Genomic DNA, 16,583 nt, shown 5'->3' with positions numbered 1-16,583 from the left:
ACACTGGCAACCTTCTTTTACCTGACTCACACCATGTTCAAATTAGGCCTAAATGTCAATTAATCATTGTTTAACATTGCTTTATATACAATACAAACTACTTTTGTATAACAGAATGTGTTCTTTGAACAGCTCATAAGATAAAAGACAATATGAAAAAGACAAAGGACTATAATTATTGGACAGCCAGTGTGGTATAATGATGGTACTTTGGATGAGGACCTGGGAGACCAGGGTTCAGTGTCCTGCCTCCTTTGGTCATGAAGCTCACTAGGTGATCTTAGACTAAAAAGGCACTCATCTCACTCTATAGGCTGAGGGAGCTGGCGTTTGTCCTCAGACAGCTTCCGGGCCATGTGGCCTGCATGACTTAAGCCGCTTCTGGTGAAACCAGAGCAGCACACAGAAACGCCGTTTATCTTCCCGCCGGAGTGGTACTTATTTATCTACTTGCACTTTGACATGCTTTCGAACTGTTAGGTGGGCAGGAGCTAGGACCAAACAACGGGAGCTCACCCCGTCACAGGGATTCGAACCGCCAACCTTCTGATAGGCAAGCCCTGCCTAACCTACCTCCAGGGTTGTTGGGGGGATTAATTGAGCGGGAAAAGAAGCACATCTGCTACCTTGAGCTCCTTGGAGAAAAAGGTGGGATATGAATGAAATAAAGAATAAAAATACCATAACAGAAACAAGGAAATACAGTACATGTCCATTTGCCTGCCCCTGCTAGCAGCTCCCAGGTGGCTGAGAAGTTGGCCACCTAGTGACACAGTTTTCATAAAATCCAATTGTACACATACAGGGAGCTTTCCCCCCTCAGAATAAAATCCTAAAAAGGCTACTGAGAAGTTACTCCCATGTAAGGGCTATAGAATTGCAGGTTAAATCATCTATGGCTGATGTAGAGAGGGAGGAAGAGAGAGGTAACATAGAGCAATAAAAGCAGCAGCTGTGGGTTTCTAAAGATAGGTATCTGAGGGGGAAAATATATACACTTATACGACACAGACCTTTCCCCCCAATAGCATTGGGATTATGGCACCCAAATATAGAAAGTAAGTTGCTGTAGGTAACCAATCATGTTTTATTCATCTGAGCCAGCACTAGATATTAGACAGAAATTCATTTCGGTTCACATTTAAAGGTAAACTTACCATATTTGCACATTCCAAAACAATGTGTGAACTGGAAAAGAGCCAACCTTTCTGAAGTTTGCAATTCAGTTCTCCATTCATGCAGTGCAAACAAAAAAAAAAAGCATATATTGTGCATAATTTATCATTGTTTTTCTCCCAATGTATTCAGGTGTCTGCAGGAAGAGCTGGTGGTATACATGATACTGTGGATAACAGATAATGGCAGTCTACCTCATATGCTTATTGGCTCAAAATGGGCACTCATTTCAAAGTAGCAACTACCTTCCCACAGACTTGTGCTTGTCAAGACCACATAACATTCTCATCTTCTAAGCACCTAGAAGCCTCAGTTCTTTTCTTGATACAAGAGCAAGTGCATTATGGAGAAAGAGATTAAAATAGCCTATAAAGCACCAAAACAGCATATGTGTGAGGAAATCTAGGAAAGGAACACAGCTTGCAGAAAATGTCAAAAAGTGGGGCTGGAAAGTTGAAGCCGAACTGCATTTTCATGTTGGTGTCAAGAAGTATTAGCTCCAGTGAAATGCCATACAGAACATATTTATCATCTACCATTGAGACTGATTAAAAAGTGCTGTGACAGTCATCTCAGGAAAAGTGTGGGAAGAAGCTTGAAATAAGCCATATCTGCAGAAGATTTTGCATATAAAGCTTCCAGAAAAGATGGAAGCTTATTTGCTATGATTAAAGGGCTCATCTTAATAGGCTTCCCCATAAAGCATAAGCAATGTGGAGATAAAAATACAACCAGTTATTCAACCTGCATATAGAGGCAATGCTAGCTGTTGTTTTAAAATGAAGAAACATATAACCAGTGCTTTTTTTCCGGGGGGGGGGGGGCGGTACGCAGGGGTATGCATACCCCTAAATATTTTTTGAATCTAAGTTTGGCCTTATTGAGGGGCGGTATTTCAATATGAGTAAGAAAATGAGAGTACCCCTAAACTTTTTTTTTTTTTTTTAGAAAAAAGGCACTGCATATAACTAGGAAGTTTCACAACAGTGGGAGAAACTAGCTCAAAACATGCCAGACATAGATGGATTCCCAAATCCACAGGCAATACTTTTATTAGGACCAACCAAAATGTCAGAAAAGAGTGATCAAGCTTTCTCCAGAACTCATCAGGATGGACGTTAAGTGAAGTGGTCTCAGGGGCAGGGAGAAGGGGAAGGAGGAGGAGGAGGAGGAGGAGAGTTTGGGATTTGATATCCCGCTTTATCACTACCCGAAGGAGTCTCAAAGCAGCTAACATTCTCCTTTCCCTTCCTCCCCCACAACAAACACTCTGTGAGGTGAGTGGGGCTGAGAGACTTCAGAGAAGTGTGACTAGCCCAAGGTCACCCAGCAGCTGCATGTGGAGGAGCGGAGACGCAAACCCAGTTCACCAGATTACGAGTGTACTGCTCTTAATCACTACACCACACTGGCTTTCACAGGCAGGCAGGCAGGCAGGCAGGCAGGCAGGCAGAGGGAGGGTGTGAAGCCAGTATGCAGCTCAACTGACTAGCAGTTGAATATTACTTCAACACTGGCAATGGAATAGCATCCTCTTCAGCATTGAAAGGCAGCAGGCAAGTTTAGGGAGAGACTGACAGGTTGTGTAGGACACACAGCTCTGATCTCCTACAGAAAGGAATGGCCAAGAGGCTCAGGAGTGCTGCCAGTGCTACCCACCCCCTCAGTACTCTGTCTAATGAATATCCATGAGACCAGTGCATTTCTATGGGCATCAAGAGAATCCTAGTTCCTATCACAATTCACATTCTGATAGGGTGACCTAAGTGCAGTGGTGGAACTCATGCTTTACATGCAGAAGGTCTCAGGTTCAGCTCCCAACATCTCCAGTGAAAAGGGAACTCTGGTTGCAGACTTGGGGAAGCCCAATGTTCCTAGAGAGCGGATTATCAGGCACCAACTCATATTTGCCTCCTTCCAGTTTTCACAGATGCATTGAGATCTCACTCTTCTTGTTACTGAAAAGGTCAACACAGAAGCTCCAAATTCTATCTCTCTCACACAGCTGCTCCTAGGGTAGACTTGGCTTTTCGGTGTGTGCTCATACCATCCATTTATTTTATCGTCTTCAGTAACAGGGCAGTTTCTGGCAGCCAAGGAGATGTGTGGAGTCAAATTAGAAAGCAAGAAATCTTTATGGAACAGAAGCATCTGCATCCAACGCCATTTATAGAGGACAAAAGGTGGGTATTTCTTTCCGTAAGACATTTGCAAAGGAGGAATTATAAAAATGCTGTACTGGAAATCTGTCACTCCAAGCTAATGCATTTTATTAAACTCACCAAAATCCCAAAGAAGTGATGGCAACAAGCAATAGAGATACCTAAAGGAAATGGAAAACTTCAAACATACTGTATATCCAAATGACTGAAATGATGTGGAACACAAACTGCTGACCATGATTATACCATTTGGAATGGCAGTTATCAAGATTTTGACGAACTAGATGGTTTAATATGCAACACAGCATTGCTGCCACAAGTAACTGGCTCATCTGTTAGAAACACAGAACCAGTGAGCATACATCAGCTGACAAACATTTCCAAACCAATATTGAGAGCAATAGTTGTTTCTCAATGAAGCAGAGGATGACAAAGAGATGAAGAAAATATTGAGAACAAAAGGCTGTCCCAGATACAGAAAAGGAATTGTAAACATTAAGCCCAATTCTGGACTAGTGTTTGACAGTCCTCTGATTTTTCCTACACAACCATCTTTGAAGCTGGGCAGTAAGTTAAGCTGTGTTTACATATGCTTCACATTAATGTATGGAGGGAAACAGGAACATACCCCGCTCCTGATGTTGTTCTGGTGATGGTCCCATCTTGGATGGCTATAAGAGTAAATGAATTCCTGGAAGAGGAGGCTATCAGTAGCTATGTCTTATCTCCACTATGGGAGGTAGTAGGTCTTTGAATATCTACTGCTGGGAACTGCCAGGAGTGAGCGCTGTTGTGCTCAGGTTCCGATTGTAGCCTTCCTCTGGGAAACTAGTTCACCACCGTAAGAACAGTATACTGGACTAGACGGGCCACTGGCCAGCTCCAGCAGGCTCTTAGGTTCTTATCCACACGTGGAATGAAAAAATGTACCCATGGAAATACAACTGTACACATATAGGTGCTCCTTTTTGAACACCTTGCTCAACGTATGGACACTGGCTATGGCTGGGCTAATGGGACACACAGAGACCCCCTGTACCTGTGTGAATAGGCCTACTGTGACATTCTCATCTGAGATTCATGGTCAACTCTAGCCTTGCCATACGTAAACCAAAGAAGTCAGTTTAATTAAGAAGAACACTAGTATTCTGATGCTGACATGTATCTGTATACTTCTTGCTGTTCTCTTGGCAATTTTTCTGCTTGGGGAAATTATAAGATCATAGTAATAAAGTAGATGAAACACTTGTGGACTGTTCTGGAATGAAGCAGAGAGAAAAATGATATTCTTGTCCAGGACAGATTCTTCTAGTGACCTCTGTAGCTCAGTGACCCCATGGGACGAAGATGTAAAGGGAACACTGGCATATTATGTCAGCTATATGGCTATGTCCAAAAGCAGGTCACTGTCTATTTGAGATAAAACAGGTACTATTTGAACTCAAAAGTAATGTACATAAACTGGTATCATTTAAATGTTTCAGACAAGTCAAAAATATTTCTTGGCAAATACATTCAAGGAGCTAGAGGTTCAAAAAAAGCTAAGCACAGAAGGGTAAATAAAAGATCAGCAAGGCTGAAGGAAACTTACTACAGATGCACGAAATGTTTTGGAGGACAGGAGGGATGACAACCTCAGTTTTCTAGTGCAAAACCTGCATTTTTATTAAAGACATGTTTTGGAAGGCCCATTCAAAAATACATTGTGCTCAGTAAAAATGAATAATTCCCATGCTGATAATTAAAGATTAAACATAGGATCATTTCTGTCTCTCTTTCTCATACTATTTACATAAACAATAAAAATTATACAGGAGTTAAAAATGGAATACATGCCTGAAAACAATCTGATACAGTGTAAGCACAACATGATACAAAGAGTTCTATAAACACTTTACAGATGGTTTATTAACTTGGAATGAAATCTTCAAATACCCAACATATTTTCAAAATCAGTTTTAATTCAAAGATTTACATAACGTCTTTTTCATAACAGAAAGCAAGGTTGATTTTAAGTTTGCGCATCTGAGATTTTCTAAAAAAGGGATAGTGAAAGTGGGTAATCTTTACCTATAATGCTTCAAAAGCCAAGAAATCTGCCTTTTTAATTAGATCTTTTGGGTTTACCTTGACTTTCCTAAAGCTATTAACTTCTCCAAGAGGCATCCTCTCCCCTATTTTTTCATCTACAATTCTTATTCAATATTTTGACAGTGGAGATCTCAGCAGTCCTGGATTTCTAAATATATTAAATAGCCAAAGCTATTTCCCCCTGAAGATCTCTATTTGGCATTTTTTCCCCTTCTCCAGAGAACCTGAATTTATAGGGCAAAATGTACTACTATGGAATTAGTATGTCCTTCACTTTAATTCTTCTAACACTGAGGTTGGAGAAAAAGAATCTAAAGAGGATAGATTTCCCGCCACTTATGAACTCTAAGTCCTCCCACTAGAATTAATTACAGCAATGTATATTTTGCAATCTTAGAATTAGCACACATCTCAGGTGATTCTATTAGCAAATATTAAATTGTGATGCTCCATACATTTCTTAAGCCACCATGCATTTTACCGACTCTTCAAAAATAATAACCCCCACATGATGTATTTTCCATATTATGTCCTGTGGACTAAATTTTTGTGGTTTGTTTGTTTTTTAAAGCACATTTTAAGATAATGGTTATGCTGGAATATGATGAGAGTTAAAAATGCATGTCTCAGATAATCTAGCAAATAAATGAGCAAATGAACATCCTGGACAAAAATCTAACAATGGTCTAACAATGTTTCAGAATGGGAAATTAAATATTTTCATGTCCATCCCCCTGGAGCGAAAAACAAAACAAAAAGGGCAATCCAGCATAAAGAAATAAAGGAAGACCCCTTAAAGCAATTTAACAATGGGCATGCACTGAGCAGCTTAAAATTAATATAAGCACTGTCTAAAAACAGGTATGGGGAACCTGTGGCTCTCCAGATGGGTGCTGGACTACAGCTGTCATAATTCCTGATCATTGGTCATGCTGGAATTTGGCCAGGGTTGATGGGAGTTGTAGTTCAACAACATCTGGAGGGCCACAGGTTCCCCATTCCTGACCAAAACCCCAAAAGACCGGACTCTTCAAAAAGAAAGTAAAGCAAACACCGTATTATAATTTGTAATTAACTGACCAAGAGAGGTAACTGAAAAGTCCTGTGTTGAGCAATGTCCTAGCAAACAACAACTGTGTACAACTATTTAGCTATACATTCAGTAAACATGCTCTACGAACAGCTACAAGAAGCAATGGTACTGTATTGCAGCAGCTTGTTTAAGAGAGCTTGGTCACCTTTATTTGGCTGAATGAACTTAATCGACATTTTCCAGAAGCGCTGCTCATTTAATGGTAAACTTCATAGGAGTGGGCAAATCTTCCACACCGCTACGTTGAAGCGAGTGACGTCAACTTTTATTCATTACTCTTAAAGTAAATGGAACTGTGTTCAGCTAACATATAAAATTCCTTTAAGGATTTTGTTAATAAACTGGTCAGTTATGTTTCCATGGTACTTTTATTCTATAATGCAGAATATTAATAAGTGGGTTTGTGTGAGCAGACACACGCGGACATGTGAGGGAAGGCTCTCACACTGTTGTTACGGTAGCTGAATGAAGAGAATTCACTGGGAAATAAAGATACATTAATTTATTTTGATAATTTGTCTGGATGCAACTGTGTTGTATTAAAAGTTCTTAAACAGCAGCTGGATTATACTAGACACTAGGAAAAATGGCTTTTGTCCTTATCTGCTACTAATTATCATGTGTAAGCCAGCTGGCATAATAAAAAATAACAGGAGAATGGATTTGGATACGGAAAGGCACCTTTTCTTCTAGAACATTTTCTCAACCTGGTGTCTTCTAGATGTTGAGGCCTACAATTCTCGTCAGCTCCAGAAAAGCAAGGCCAATCATCAGGAATTATGGGACGTGTACTCTAAAACATCTGAAGGGAACCAGGTTGAGGAAGGTTGTTCTAAAATAATATCTTAATTTCACAGATACTTTAATATTGTTTGAATGTTTATTGAAGACTACTGTAATATGCTTTCCTTGCAACATATACCAAGCCTAGCTCAAATAACTGCACTATAAGACAGAACCATTGTACACTCCCTGTGCATGTTCATCTAATGCCTGAATAGTTGCGCCACCACACAAAACAAATACACAAAAACTTATCATAGCATTACTGTTATGCAAGAGTCAGGCTACACATTCACATTCTCAGTTGAGAGTGTTTTAGGCAAAAGTCTGACTAAGTTTTATTATTCTACCTCAGAGCAAAACTAACAAACACTAGTCCAATACTCAAATAGAACTGTGACAGATATACCTGTTCTCTGCCAATTTCACATTTGCGCTCGCTCATAATTCAATTTGGTATTTTAAGGAGCCTTAAAATATTTGGATTCCTGGTTCTTCTCTGTTGGTTATTTTACAAATGCCTTCAGTTTTAGCTGAATTACCATACAGTGTAAAAAATAAAAGTTGGCTATATTTAAGGCAGCTGGAAACTGTGGATTACTCATACTTTTGTGGTGTGGGGGGATGGCGGAATGGAAGAGAGAACATTTTAATAACGGTGTTTTCTATACAAAAGCCAAATGAAATACTAAAGACTGTATCAATACTTCTCTTCTAGGACATAAATGATCTTTTTTTTAATATTAAAAAAAATAGTTACGAATCGGGAGCGGGAGGCTGATCACAATACTATTTGGGGATTTATATGGGAAGCCTTCTGATATAGGAGTTTAAAAACAGAACATGATTTTTAAAAAAACACTCCTGAAAACCATACCTCCTGATCTTGGGTTGAAGTTATAAAGTACTGGGTTGAAATGCTTTTAATAAATGTATGCCAAATCCAAAAAACCAGGAGTGACTGCCATTGCCCTTCCCCAGTGATCTTGTCTGTTGCTCAAAGTAGTGTTGTTGTTGTTTTTTAAAAAGGGAGATATCCAATTGTGGCAACCTGCTCACGTGACAAGCCAGGCTGCTTGTAGGAGCCTCATTAGCAGTGTAGTGCAACACCCAAATCCAGTGGGTGCCTGATGCTTGAGGATAACTAGCGCAAGTGCCATTATTATTATAGTTGGTCACAGTTAAGCTTGTCCATTTATGCTTGTGTAATGTCAGCTCTCAAACCTCTTGCACTAAACATGCTAGATCTCAGTCACAAATCTTGGTAATCTTTCAAATTTTAAACACGACTTACAATTTTTTAAAAAAAACTTTAAAATACGCTCGTTCCCCACTCTCTGAGAATCAAGGAAAATTTAACTTGCTTCTCTTTTTACTATCATCAACGTTTACCAAAATAAAAATCTCAGCAGCATGTTTACAATTTGGAAACCAAATTCTACTTTCAATAAACTGTTTAGGCCGGTTTTGATGCATTTTATTGGAATATGGGCACTTTCAAACGAAATGCTATTGAATGGACAATTTTGCAAAAGTATCAAAGATTTGTTCCACAGATATTGTTAAATATATCAAGGTTTTATTTTCCCTATTTAAAATATCCCTACAACCCCACAGGAAAATGTATGCTGCCTTCCAGTAGTATACATGACACTGATTATTTTACACTAGGAATACCATCAGAGAGCAAAACACATACCTAAGTTTAGCTGCTCTATCCTTGGTAAAGCTACAGAGAGTACAGCAAATTACTTTTCTAATCTCAGCGAAGAGAAAAGCTCACACTTGAATAATAGTTTAATGTGTAATAGGCTTTGCTCTTCTTCTGATGCTAGCAAATCTCCATTAGCCTAATAAGATTTTTGGATGTCTTAGCATATTTACAAGTCTGACATATTACAAGTTGGCTACATAAACCAAATTAAGTGCAAGGCTTTTGAAATAAGACTTACTCTTTATATTAACAGATTGGAAACTGTGTGTGTTCAAGCATGATGTACAGTTTTTATTTTAACAAAAAGAGAAAATTATATTATTTCTTCACTCTCTCCTGAAAGTCAGACAGATACTTTCAGGTTTATCCTTGAAAATGGCAATACTAATTTTAAATGCAACAATACAATTAATGATTTTCTGATATACTTAACTTTGATGCTAAATCTTTTCAAGGCAGAGGGCTTCCACACACGAGCTAGAAATAGCATTACAAAAAATTTTGTGTGCAAATTGCCTGCAGTGTAATAAGTATTAGTAATCAAAATGGGGTATAGCAATAATTAAACAGCTACAACTAGTGTAACGCAGACAGTACTGCTCAGAGCTGCAGTCTCAAAACAAATAGTAAGGCCAATTTGGCAGTTGGTGGGTGAAGGAGACTGTTAGAAGATAGATACTCTATTAATCAAATTGACACCCAGTTACTAAACAAACTCCATCATACGGTCTCATATTCCCCACAACACACTCATTATTTCATGTATTGTTCTAATACCTGTTTTCTAAATAGGAAACAGACACATATACTATCCTTCCAACTCAAGTTTTTGGTTTTTGCAATGAAAAACACTTTGTTCCTGCTATGAAGTCTGCTGATGCTGTTTTTAAAAATTCACATATACCTTTAATGTACTGCAAAGCTAAGAGTACATCTCTTCCATTCGTCTGTACTTCTAAATATCCGCGTAAACCAGCAAGTTTCTGCTTTTCAGGTAATCTTTTGGAGGACAGAGCAGTAAACTGCTAGAAAAACAACTAGTTGACTAAGCTATGCTTTCAAGAGTTGTGTAAGTCTGAGGAGTTAAGACTTAAAACATGTATTGTTCTGACACTATTGTCTCATTCTTTTTTCATTTATACCAGCTCCATAATGGGCCAACATTTTTCCAATTATCTTTTTTCCTGAGTTATAGTAATTGTGAGCAAACGGAATATTAGACTCTACATACACTCTGCTATAAGTCCACTTGATTTTTTAAAAATAATATTCTATAGGAAATTAGAAAACATCCAGCACTCTGAAGAGAGTGAAGCTTTAATGTCCACATAGATATTCTTATAAGTGATCTAGGGGGAAATCAAACTTAGCAGAAAAAGTGTTGCTTTCCATATTCAAATATTATGTCACAGTTTTTATTAAATCTTAGAAATAAAATAGAAGTGCCACATCCTCTCTTACATTTAAATACAATATTTTACTTTCTGGTCGGTACAATTTCAAGCAAAGTGCAAAGAATACATAGAGACCTAAAACCTTTCACCATGATTTACAGTGCTAAGTCATGCCAACTTTGGCTTGCCACATGCAACTCCTGCTGTGGCTCTTTGGTCTTCACCTCACATATTGAACAGAAGAGGATCTGCGTTAACTTGTTACAGGTTAGTTTTTCTGCATGGACAACTGTAACAAGGTGGGATTCTACCACGATAATGCAGATGCTTATCTTCCATTAAGAGTAATGGGAAAAGCTAAGCACACATTTAGGGGGAAATATATCACTTTTCAATTGACTTTAAGGGTTTCCATTTTTGATAAGCCATTACCTGCAGAAACAAGCTAAGAGCAAAGTCTGAGAATTACTATTGTATTTTGTTTTGTCAGCAATGACACTGCATCTAGTACTAGCTGGGCAAAACTTCTTACAGTTCACACTTCAATCCACATTCAGTTCCCTTTTATTAGAAGTATAATACTGCACTTTATATCACAAATGTATAAAAATATGGCAGATAGTGTCATAACAATACTTTTCTTTTAAATGAGTATATTTTTAAAAAGACAGTTATTTACCATTTATATATATCTGTGTGTATATATATATATATATTCATATATATAATTTATGTATATAATAAAATACTCCTGATGCAATCTATGTATGTTAGTTTTTATAGAAACTACTGTAGCTGTTGCACTGCATCACAATGTTTCAAACAGCTCAAAATAACTATACATTGTAACATAAGATATGATTATAACAATACAATAGTAGATCATAAATAAATATTACAAACCCTATCAAATATGGAAGTTTAAAAAACAAATAAAAACATACAACTTAACTTTAAACCCTTATTAGGGATACAAGTGTTTCACATAAACCCCACAGTTTCTTTTAAAAAAAATTAAATCTAGGCAGCAATATTATTTTTTCATAAGGGCACAGGTCTAAAGACATTTCTTTCAACTCTCCGAAGTGCCTATACAGACGGAGGTGTGCACTAAGCTGGAATGTAAAATGAGAGAAAAGGGCAAAAAAGTTCATTCTCCCTGAAGTGCACATTCTTTTGTCATGAGATTAGATGAATGGCAATTAATAATTTCACTGTAAGATCCCTACTGGTGTGGTACCAAACAGTAGCTCCACATATTCAATATTGCACACCTTTTATAAAGCTGAGAATTCAGTTACCACCACGATCACCAGCACTGCCATGCCCCCTGATAAAATCCCTGCAATAGCATTTCCTGGAGTATTATTACAAAGCTGTCTCTTTCAAATCATTCAAGTTTGGCATTCGGGATCTATTTGTTCGGTTGTAAGTATGACCATTTTGCCCACTCTTAGAAGGCATCTGATCAGAGTATGAAGTCCCATCATTGGCACTCCTGTTCACTGGGGAAACATGCCAACTGGGTTCCATCTGGCCCGGGATCTGGAGTGTGGTTCTGCCTTTTGACTGGGACTCCTGCCGTAGGTTGCTGCTGCTACTGGAGGAAACTTGACTTATGGGATGAATTCGAACTTCAGAAAAAGATGTTTTAGTTGGCTGACTTGGTAAGGGCTGGAATCGAGGTTCAGAAGGAATTGAATGGTTTGAGGATGAAGAAAGGTGCAACAACTTGCGGAGGGATTTTAAAGGCTGGCTCTAAAGAAAAAGAAGAAAACTTCATGGGCTTTGTTATTTTTATTTATTTGTACTCCCTTTTCTGCTTATAAACACTGAAAACAGTCTTTGTTCAATAATGCTTTGAGCTGTAAGTATATTATTTACAATATATTTCCTTTTCCATCCATCCTTTCCGCTTTTCACTCAAGAAAGTATAGCCTAGAAATTTTCAGCATCTACATGCAGAATGAACATTTCTCTACTTGAAGATTCTGTGCTCAAATTTTGATATAAATGAAAAACATTATTCTTCACTCTTCCATCAGGTTTGATGATTTCTTATACAGTGGTACCTCTCGGAAGCCAAACATTTTGGTTTTTGAATGCGGGAAACCCAGAAGTAAATGCTTCTGTTTTCGAACGCGTCTTAGAAATTGAACGGCTTCCATTGCATTTTTTTCAATTTTCTCCATTGCAATTGCAGACTGCCCTTTGCGCCTCGGTTTTTGAATGTTTCGGAAGCCGAACAGTCTTCCAGAACGGATTACGTTTGAAAACCAAAGTACCACTTTATTATTGTTAGTTTTAGCTGCCTTCTAATAGATGCAACAGCTACATAGAGATTTTATTCAATTAATTAAAAAATACCCAAATAACAGTTGAAATAAGTTTATAAATAATGAAGCTTTTAAAAACAGCTGCTAAGACTCAAGATATTTCCAATGTAAGATCCCTGAACATCCATCTGTCTTGAATGACTAATTTCCACAAGACCCTTCTAAATTATGTACTTCAATCTAGTACAACATATGGGATAATACCATAACAGCCATGCTCTGCACTTCTCAGAAGCTATAGCTTCCCAGTACCTCCAGTTCTCTATATGTGTTCAGGGGGTGTGCTTTTAGCCTCTTCTCCTGAGGTTATTTTAGCATTGCTGGACAGGATGGAATGCAGATGGCAAATCAATTTATCTAGCTGAAGGGAGTTCACGTGTGTTTTGAGAGTTCATCACCTCACATTTGAAACTGAAACCTCTCCTGTACGCTTATCTATCCCTATGAGATTTCTGACTCCTCCTGGCCATGAGTTTGAGATAGGAAGTTCAGAAACTTTTGTTGCTGGTGTAACACAATGTGGCAAACAGGAAATACGGTTCATTTCAAACAAGGCAATTTTAAACCACGGTTTCTGAAGCTGGCTTGTTGAAACTAACCACAGCTAGTGTTAACCACAATTCCAGGCTTGGATCACACGACAAACTGGCTAACTAAAGCAGAAGTGAAAGGATCTGATTGAATCTTGCTGGCCATGTAGGAGGAAGAAAGGGGGAGCACTCAGTGTGGATTGTGCACATTGCACACCATGGTTTAGAGTGGCATGTGAATGTGGCCAGTAGCTCACTAGCAGTTATAGGATCTGGCAAATAATTCACCTATGCTTCAGGAGTGAAGTGAAGCAGAAGTTTAGGGCTATTCTTATATTTTACCATGGAATGTAAAGGACATCAAATCATCCAAAAAAGTATGCCACTAATTGGCAGACGGAGTAGTTATTAAGGAAGCCAGGTCAGAACCTTGGGGAACTATTTCTCCTTTGAAGCTGCCAATGTCATCAGTAAAGAACAGGGGTGGAGACAGTACCTGTCCACTACTGCTGAGTAGAAGCAAAAGGGGCAGAGATAACCATGATATGGCAGTCCAGGCAGGCTTTCCATGAAGCCTGCTAATGTCAGCACCCTGCACAAGGAACTGCTGATCATTCACGTGATCATGTGTCCTGTCTCCATCTCAGCTGCTACCTTACACCTTTCTCTAGTATGAACATGTGGCCAGCAACTCACAGCTGCTGTTGAGCAGCTATGGCCAAGTACTGGTTGCCTCTACCATAGGCCAAATCAACCTTTATTGATCAACCTAAGAGGAGACCCATACTGCGGCCAGCATGTTGCCATCTGGAAACCTCTCAGAAAAGGCCTTTTCACCTGCAGCACCAACCCTCTGGGATACTCTTCCAAAAATGATCTGGGAAGCACCATCAGTTGCATGTTTCTAATGTCTCCTGAAAATTCAGTTCTTTAACCAGGCCTGCTTCAAGGTTTGAAAGTGTTATCTTTCTTACATTGCTGACTTGCTTTAAACTATGGATTTCCTCCCAATGTATTTAATTCTGATCACAGACTGTATTCTATTTTGCTTTGGGGTATTTGCCAATAATGTAAAGTAACATACAGTGGTACCTCAGGTTAAGTACTTAATTCGTTCCGGAGGTCCGTTCTTGACCTGAAACTGTTCTTAACCTGAAGCACCACTTTAGCTAATGGGGCCTCCTGCTGCTGCCGTGCCGCCGAAGCACGATTTCTGTTCTTAACCTGAAGCACTATTTCTGGGTTAGTGGAGTTTGTAACCTGAAACGTATGTAACCTGAAGCGTATGTAACCCAAGGTACCACTGTACAGTAGTACCTCAGAAGTCAAATGGAATCCATTCCGGAAGTCCGTTTGACTTCCAAAACATTTGGAAACCAAGGCGCGGCTTCCGATTGGCTGCAGGAAACTCCTGCAGCCAATCGGAAGCCACATCGGATGTTCGGGTTCCAAAGAATGTTCGCAAACCGGAACACTCACTTCTGGGTTTGCAGTGTTCGGGAGCAAAAACGTTCAACTCCCAAGGTGTTCGGGATCCAAGGTACAACTGTATACAGTTTCTAATTACAACAACAACGAAATACTGCCCCCTGTCCAACACATGGATGGGTACAGTGGAATTAAAGCAAAAATGGTCCTCTGGGTTGTGAGACTGGCAATCGTAACTATTCTAGGTTGATTCTGGAGGGAAGGAGGAAAGACAGTGACATCAAAACACAAGGCAGCTTTATCTTCTCCCTTCAGCATTTCTCTGGTTCTTTCATCCGCTCCATCCTGCTGTTTAGCATACCTAGATACTTGCTTGAAAGAGAGAGTAGGGCTGGATGAAAAACCCAGAGAAAAGTGGGTTAGAGAAGCAGTAGATTCAGTCAGCATGTACTGTACTCAGTGGATGGACCAATGACCTGAATGCAGTATAAGCTTCATGTGATCCTATGATATAAAAGTATATACTGGTACTTTGGGTTGCAACTTAGCAGACCTACCTACTATTCCCCTGACCTTAAACTGGAATGAAGCAATAATTTCACTTACATGACTTTGGATTTCTGTCATCTTATCAGAATGCCAATCCTTCTGCCTGCTGCCAGGGTGATTAGATGAGTGCATAGCTTTCTGTAATGCCAAAAGATCCTGACTATCACTCCCAGGCATCTGCAACACAGAAAGATTTTGGGGGCTGATCAATTCCTAAGGAGTAGATGTTCCAAACTGCTTCCCTTCTCCCAGCTTCCCAGATCAAAGCAATGCAGGTGAAGCCTGTTATTGCAATGCCCCTTTAATATGTCCATATTAATAATCACATTTGTAGATGCCATGCAGATTTGTTACAACCTCCACCTTTAAGGCATTCACATGCTGTTAGTGAAATCACTGTAAGAGAGAAAGAGCAGTTAAATAAGTGCATTGTTGTGTTTCATCCTCATTTCCATAGCATTCCATACTGCTCTTAAGATCATGAGCCACCTCCACAAAAAACAAAAACAAAACATGTTTTCTTTCTTCTCAAGAAAAAAGATCAATATATGAATTGAGAGTTATCAGGCTGTTAGTTGTGCATTATTTGTGCAAGGAAACAATTTATTCCCCACCAAAGTAAAATGAAGTTTCTAATCACACAGGTTGCTAAGTAATGCTACACTAGTTGCAAGGGGAAATGATGGCTGAACCCATCACCGGGATGGTTTGAGTATTCATAGAATTATTGGGGAGGGACGAGAAATTATTGGCTAGATAGTGTTTTCTCAGCAACTAAATCTTAGGATTAAAAACTTGTTAAGACATTAAATGTAGGGAGCTTAGCCTTTATTCTGCCAATCAAAACAACAAGGCGGCTAATTACCACAAAACCTAAGGAAATTAAAGCTATTAAAAACAGACCAATATAGAGTTCTGTGGCAAATCAAGTTAATAAGAGGTTGCTTCGTTTTTCAAAGGAAGTTTCTTTTTGCTTAAGCCGAAGGAAAGAAATGGCAAACCATGTAAACATGACTCAACTAAATAATATAAAGAAAGGATAATTTGAACATTAGTACCATGTGACTGATTTCAGATGATGTTGCATTTAATGGTTTGCTACAAACATCTATTCCTAATTTTTCAAAATATAACCATGCCACACTTCTTGGAAGTTTTGAAAACTTAAAAAATCTTTGAATTTGTGGAACTGGCTCAAGATGCTTAGCTTGCATGAAGAGGCTTGTGATCCCATGGGAAAAATACATGCTGTTGTGGTCAGTAAAATAAATTTACTGAAGTATTTGTTTGTTTTTTTAATTCAGTGCTACCATTTTTAAAAGTCAAT

General features: G+C 38.7%; 1 protein-coding gene across 3 annotated transcripts in view; it reads right to left on the bottom strand.

The window, feature by feature from the left end:
* Positions 1–4,977: 4,977 nt before the first annotated feature.
* The window catches only part of CDKL5 (cyclin dependent kinase like 5), a 64,561-nt gene continuing 52,955 nt past the window's right edge, over positions 4,978–16,583 (bottom strand). For all 3 annotated transcript variants that reach the window (XM_083612265.1, XM_083612264.1, XM_083612266.1), the window contains 2 exons: positions 15,314–15,433; positions 4,978–12,171 (listed from right to left, as the gene is read on the bottom strand). In XM_083612265.1, the coding sequence (XP_083468391.1) occupies positions 11,782–12,171; positions 15,314–15,433 (510 nt within the window). In that variant the 3' untranslated portion in view covers positions 4,978–11,781. The remainder of the gene's footprint in view (positions 12,172–15,313; positions 15,434–16,583) is intronic.

This window comes from Podarcis filfolensis (assembly GCF_964270895.1).
Source record: "Podarcis filfolensis genome assembly, chromosome: 4".
Lineage (NCBI taxonomy): Eukaryota > Metazoa > Chordata > Lepidosauria > Squamata > Lacertidae > Podarcis > Podarcis filfolensis.
The sequence above is the reverse complement of the archived record's forward strand: the minus strand, read 5'-3'. Positions and strand labels throughout refer to the sequence as shown.